This window comes from Phallusia mammillata, chromosome 5 (genome assembly GCF_965637545.1).
Source record: "Phallusia mammillata chromosome 5, kaPhaMamm4.hap1.1, whole genome shotgun sequence".
NCBI classification, from domain to species: Eukaryota; Metazoa; Chordata; class Ascidiacea; order Phlebobranchia; family Ascidiidae; genus Phallusia; species Phallusia mammillata.
In genome coordinates, this window is record NC_137256.1 from 8,223,253 (window position 1) to 8,230,588 (window position 7,336).

At 35.3% G+C, this 7,336-nt stretch overlaps 1 protein-coding gene across 1 annotated transcript; it reads left to right on the forward strand.

The window, feature by feature from the left end:
- Positions 1-819: 819 nt before the first annotated feature.
- LOC145227693 (eukaryotic translation initiation factor 3 subunit I-like) lies at positions 820-6,818 on the forward strand. The gene is made up of 9 exons (XM_080092579.1): positions 820-1,059; positions 1,263-1,390; positions 1,591-1,709; positions 2,798-2,938; positions 3,546-3,682; positions 4,143-4,253; positions 4,745-4,834; positions 5,730-5,896; positions 6,620-6,818. Exons 1-9 carry the CDS (start codon positions 1,057-1,059, stop codon positions 6,699-6,701), a joined length of 978 nt encoding a protein of 325 aa, XP_079948705.1. The 5' UTR covers positions 820-1,056; the 3' UTR covers positions 6,702-6,818.
- The last annotated feature ends 518 nt before the right edge of the window (positions 6,819-7,336 follow it).

Here is a 7,336-nt window from a genome sequence, read left to right on the forward strand (position 1 = left end):
ATCTTTTTGACATCATCTTACATCAAGTATGAGTAGGCAAGTCCAGACAATAGCCCAGTTCCAAAACTCAGAATTGACATTTGTTTGTAACGCAACAGGAAATTTTAAAGTGTTGCAACTTTCGTAGACTCAATTATATACCAAACGACTAATTAAAACGCATTTTTGCAAGCTTTTGCGAGTATACGTTTTGTGTTCAGGCCTACACGATGACACACAGTTTTAAAAATTAAGAAAGTCGATGTATTGTTGTCAACTGCTTTACCAACCTAAGTTGTAAAAAGCACGCAAAGCTCCTTGCCTCTTTTAATACCATGTCCAGCTTGACCAACATTTAAAAGTATCTCATTCCAGTAAAACTTGCTTCTGCAAGCATAGCATTTGTAAAACATTATACATTTGAGGCACCAAAACAAAAAACGCCCGCAACTAACACATAAAGCAAAGCTCAACTGTAGAAATTTCTGTTTTGCAATAGCTTTTATAGCCGCTCACATAATTGTCCTCGTAAATCCGTAAAATTCCATTGAAAGAGATCGGAAAGGGGAGAGCTAAGTTTACGACGCAAGCTTTAAATTTAAAGTGATTTTGTGGAAAACCTGCTTTTGCGTAAATAGACCACACTTTTCACTGCAAATTGGAGCAAGTTTGTTGATGTACTGAGTGAACATTGCAACACTTCGAATTTTATTTTTCATTGACCGATACACTAAAAATACTCTTCTTACTCGACATTTACTGAAAAAAAAAAAAAAAAACTTTGAACTAATCCGATTTACGTCAAACTACTTTTATCTCATCCATTATATTGATACACTCGTGATTTCTTCGGTCTTTTTGCGAAAGTTGAACATATTACAATCGCACTTCTTTTTTTGTAAATTCGCCCCTATTGCGTTTAACCTGAGTAATAACCAAATCAAAAAGTAATCCAGTTGTGTTTGCAAAACAATAAGGAACCTGAAGTTTCTTGTCAGCTGCCTTAAAGCTTAAATCTTCAAAAATATCCGGCAAATTTTTACTTAAGAGTAAATGAAACATCAAGTATCTGTTTAAATGGTAAGTGTCTTTACTTTTAATAAATATGTTTATACTGTGCACAGGGTAAACTTAGGTGGCAAGTAAATCTGCTGTTCATAAACTTTTCATTACTTATGTAAGCGTAAGCGTTCATTACAAAATATTTTTTCTGGCACCTGTAATTTTAATGTAATTTTACTGTAATCTAAATAGACTCATTGTGTATTTCCCTTTTTTTGCAGAGGCCGTTAATGTTACAAGGGCACGAGCGTGCCATAACTCAAATCAAGTACAATCGTGAAGGAGATCTTCTGTTTTCAGTTGCAAAAGATGCTACACCAAATGTTTGGTACACAATCAACGGGGAAAGGTACTTCATTAATGTTCAAAACAATTTCCAGCTTTTAATTTTGTTACACTCGGCATGTTAACCAAATCACTGTTCAAAATTTGCCAAGCTGGATAAAAAAAATGTACTTTGTTTATCTGAAGATTGAAGTAATATCAGAGAATGTACAGATAAAAACACACATTAAATTTGAAGTATTCATGCTAAAATTTTCTTTGTAGGCTTGGATCATATGGTGGACATCGTGGTACGGTTTGGGCAATCGATTGCAATTGGGATTCAACAAAAGTCTTAACTGGCTCTGCAGATTTGTCTTCTAAACTGTGGGATTGTGAAACTGGTAAGTTTTTTAACTAGCTGACTTTACTGAATCGGAACTGCCTGTATTTTTCCTAAATTTTTTTGATCTATTTTTATGGGTCCCCTTCCATGAAAGTGACACATACTGTTTTTGTCTGTATTTTTTCTGTCTAACGCTGGTTTGTTATACGCATTTGGTCAAGAAAGAGTGCTTTAAATTCATTTAAATTTGACAGATGTTAGTTATTAATCCAAATTTGATCCTCTTGAAGTTTGATCCTGAATGACCCAGCGGTTCACCCACAGGCCCCCAAAATGTAAAATATCTTAAAATTGCTGTAATGACTGAAGTACATCATCTTTGTTTTCAGTAATTTCTATGACATGTTTTTTTTTTTATTATCAGGGTTGTGGACTCAGTTAAATTCCATCCTTTTGAAGTAATTTGGCTTTAACTCCAATGAAAAACAAAGCGTTTATGTTGCCCTTGCACAACCTGTCTGCTCGACATAAGTGCAAATCGCCACCAAGTCGGAACAAAATTGAAAGTTTTCGGCTATTGCAAGTACCATATTTTCCGGTCGGCTTATTGGACAGATATATATAACGTATTTATTCGAGTATAACGCGCAAAATTGTATGCTAATTTTCAATAAAAAATTATGGGTGCACGTTAAAGACGCGAATTGTAGTGGAAATGTGCTATCGAATACGGGTGCATGCGCTCCTGCACGCACATACCAATGCGAGACAGTTTCATGAGCGCACGCGCACATGCGACGGATCAGCGTGCGTTGGTTTTCCCGCTTTGTTGAGAAAACATAGTTTTGTGGTTTCAATGCAATGCAGTTCAATGCTAAAAAATAACCAATTGCACCAGTTATTTATGCAAAAAAGCTAGGGAAAGAGCCTTTTAAATCCCTAGATTTTCAGTGCGACTTATGTTTGAGTCCACTCTAAATTACACTTTTTTAACACAAAACTAATAGTGCGACCTATACGGTGGCGCTACCTATCGGCGAGTATATATACGGTAGCTAAAAAAAGCGTGACTCCTCAGCCCTACTTGTTATGTAGCTTTGGTCAGTGTAAAATGATTGCAGCATGTATTCACATGTTTGTTTTTAGGTGTTTGTTTAAACACATGGGAAACAAAGTCTTCAGTCAGAAGTTGCAATTTCAGCTACTGCGGAAATATGATAAACTTCACAACTGATCGGCAAATGAAACATGAACCAAGGATATCGGTGTATGATATTAGAGAGCCAGGTAACCTTTTTAAACTCTACTTTTATTGCAAAGTGTTAACTATTACTCTTTGCATTGTCAAGATATATGTTTTTTTACCAATTTTAAAACTCACAGATTACAACTTGCTTTATGTTTGTAGTCTTGCTCTTGGGTTTGCAAAAGTTTGTTATGTTTCTTTATATTGCAGCCAATTCACCCCACATATGAAACTGAACTGGTATATAATATATGTACAGAAAAATACTACCTCTAATTAGTGATGGGACGAAATTTTTCGAAATTTTTTGTCTCATTTTTTGATACCAACGTGCGAGTACCAAAGGTCCATTTACACCATAAGAATACGGGCAACTTTATGCCAATATTTGCTTAGGACAGCATAAAATTGGAAAAAAGTTCCACCAGGTTACGTATATTTTTTCACTATCGTATGGAGATTACATTTTTAAGTACTCGGTAATCGTACTCAGGACTCGGTATCAAAGGTATATACATGTGGTACTCGTACTTGGTATCGGTACTCGCTTCAAAACCTGGTATCGTCCCATCACTACCTCTAATAAACACATCTATTTTAACATGCAAACTAATTGACTAATCCCATTGTTTTTTCATTGCTGTCTAGGTGATAGCGAACCTGCCTTAAGTTTTGTTGTCGACACCAAGGAGATGTCTAAACCAATGTGCTCTCTTTGGGGAGCACTAAACGAGTATCTTATTACGGGCCATGATGATGGAACATTAGCACATTGGGATCTCAAGGTATTGAAAATTTGTGTATTGAATGAAATATTGGCACATCAATAAAAGCATAAATTTATCTGATTGTTTCATTATTGGTAAGAACCAAAATTTATATAAAAAAGGTTTATTTGATGTTCATCCCCATCACATTTGTAACAGACCCACCTTTTTGTAGACTTTTTGTTGACCTCCTTTAGATTGATTATGTTTCCTTTTTTCGGTATTTTGATCAATTAACAGCTTTTTTGACATTGATTGTGTAATTGTGTTACTTCAGAGGGTATTTTAAAGAAAGATCTGTGTTTTTTATTTATAAGTTGTATTTCAAAATACAACTATGACCAAGTGGAATAAATGCATTTGACATTATAGGGTTAACTGTTAAATTTGTAGGTGATGCATTTATAAAGTCAAGTGTACATAAAAAAAAACTATTATTGCTGAAAGGACATTTAGTAAATAAGAATTTTAATTTCAGACTGGTGAACTACTTCACTCTGTTCGTGATCACACTCATTTAATCAAGGATATGCAACTAAGTTCAGATCAAATGACTTTGCTCACTGCAAGCAAGGATAAAACTGCAAAGGTGAGATATATATTTTTACTATTTTCATGTCAGCAATTTAGGGGTTATTTACTAACTATATCATTAGCATTACTAAATATGTTTTTATTGCACAAAAATTGGTGCACAAACTCAGTTAAGGTTACAGGAAATTTCTATGTAAAAACACTAAGTCTGTTGCTGTATATTTATTGTTTCACATACCATATGCATTTTATTTTTCGAAGCATTGTCAGTATCTGAAAACAAAAAGATATAATTGCTTTTATGTTTTACTTCATGTCGCCCACATTTTTTATCGTTATGCGGCACCTGGTTCTGTTGCTTTTATTTCTGACGACCTGGTAATGACAAAAGTAACTGTTAAAACATAGTCATGTTTTATACACGAATGTTGGCTCAGATTATTCAAAATCATGCATGGTGCATCTAAAAATATAGTAACAGGATAAAGGTTAAGGTTGTATATATAACTGTAACAACTATTTGTTAAAAAATTGTTTTTTTTTCAGTTGTATGAAGCTGCTACATTAAATTTGCTAAAGAATTACAAAACAGACCGACCTGTCAATTCTGCTGCCATGTCACCAATACGAGACCATGTAAGTTGTTTTAATGCCAGTTGCTTTTTTTACATTACAATAAACTGTGTCATATATGCATATTGGTGAAATTTGTATTCTAGTTGCCCGTTACAAAGGCAATGCTATAGATGTCATAACACAAACTTCTATTGCTAGCAATTGAGGAATTCCTGGTTATCAATTATCTGCAACTAGCCTATTTCCAATGTATTACCAAATCTAACTAACTTCCTGTGGACCACACAAAAAGTCCATCAACCACCAGTTGAGAACCACTGAAAAAAGTTTTTGCAGCACAAATCTTTAACCTAGCTTAGTGCCCTTCAACCTTTTTAGTGGCACAGAACCCTTAAGGCAGGGGTGCCCAACCCGCCGATCACGATCGACTGGTCGATCTTGGACTGATATTAAGTCGATGGCGAGGGATTTAAAAAAAAATACATAACTTTATTGTGCGAATAAATCGTTAGGATATGTTGATATGTTCACGCTACAAACACTCAGCGGGCGTTATGTTTTGTTACAAAAGTAATAGTTGCATGAGTAATAATTGTTACTTTGTACTGGTAGTTGCTCTGTTTTACAAATGGATCAAGCTCATTGCACTGTAAAAACAATAATATCCAATCCACCATAGAAAACGTAAAACAGGGCTCGGAAACTGCTAGTTATTCTTTGGTAATACACACACAGTCTTGCATTATATTGCTAATTTGTAATGGAATGGTAGATCCCGAGCGTTCGACTACCTTAAAAGTCGAGTCAAAAAAGGTTGGGCACCCCTGCCTTAAGGTATTTTGTCAAATTTTGTTGAACACACCCAAACAATAATCTTAGCACATATAAAACACGTAGGCTACAGCACATAATAAAAGTTGACAAAGCTGGAACATTTTGCATCATTGTACAACAGGTAATTTTGGGTGGAGGTCAAGAAGCTATGGAAGTTACGACAACCATCACCAAAGCCGGCAAATTTGATGCTCGTTTCTTCCACCTAGTGTTCGAACAGGAGTTTGGTCGTGTCAAAGGTCATTTTGGACCAATTAACAGTGTCGCTTTTCATCCTAATGGCAAAAGGTACATTTCACTTTATTCCATACACTTTTTTAAAAATTTATTGACATGTGAACCATTGATATGTTGTTGCACCTGATCATTGTACCCAGTATTTGCCCTAAAGCAGTACTTTTTAACCTTTGTGGCAACTCAAATATTAAACATAGATTAATGACAAAGCTATGGTGACCCATTTTTCCACATGATTGTCAAAGGGAGAAATTTTTTGTTTGATGACTTTTTGCTTAGGAACTCTAAGCAGGGGTGTGCAATAGGCGGCCCTCGGGCCACATTCCGACCCGCCCAGCTATTTAGTGTGGCCCTCACCAACAAACTGATTCAGAAAAAAATGCAATTTTTCTGAGAATTCTGCTTAATTTTTCAATACTTTTTGGTAAACCTCCTAAGTTGCTATGCTTAGAAAGAATTTTGAATTTCTCGTGTACATGAAAAAATGGCCCTCACTTGATGGCCGAAATTGATTATATGGCCCACCGACAAAAAATGTTGCACACCCCTGCAATAAAGTAATGAACTCAGTCATCATTGCTTCGCAAACTATCAACAATCCAGGCAAATTAAATGGTGACCCTCTTTTGGTTAATGGCCCTGGTCTAATGTATCCAGTTCCTATGTTTAAAATGTACCATATGTATGAATTGGATCAGAGATATTTTTAGCTTTTTTGCAGAAGTTTTTCAGCTAGTAAACTGCCAAAAAACAAACATAACATTTTTGTTTTAGTTATTCAAGTGGTGGTGAGGATGGTTTTGTCCGCATGCACGAGTTCGACCAAGCCTATTTCGACTTCCAGCTTGAATGCTGACAACATTTTTGGTGTATTTTCTTGTTATTTTGTGCATAGGAAAAGAGACATATGTTTCGCGGTGTTGAGGATGTTGAGGATTGAGGATTGCGAAATTAAAGAAAAAAGTTGTCCATACATGTGCGCAGGTTTTTTTTTAAGGTTTGGTTTGGGTGACCGCTAAGTAGTTTTAAGAGACCGCAAGTGTTTTATTTAAATACCAAAAAAATAGCCAAATCCAAATTTTGGGAAACACCTTAAAAAAACACTGCATGTGCGTTTAGCCCAGTGTTTCTTAACCTTTCCAGCGCTCGAACCCTTTGATCTTTCATAAAAATTTTCTCGTACCTCCTGTCTACAATGCCCGACGAAAGTAAATAAAATTGTAATAATAGGAATTAACTCTGTGTATTTATAACTTACGTGTTGAATGCATGCCTTAAAACAGTCTTGTAAGTTCAACAATATTTACAGCACACCAACAATCAGTCAAAGACACATAACAAAGTAACTTGTTACGCATTCTTCACAAATATGCCTAAATAGCGTGTAATTTCACAATGCATGTCCTACTTTGGTGCTTCTTACCCCTGGTTTAGTGTATGCGTTTCATCAAACCAAAACATTTAAGAAACAATGTGCCGATACTATGGTAA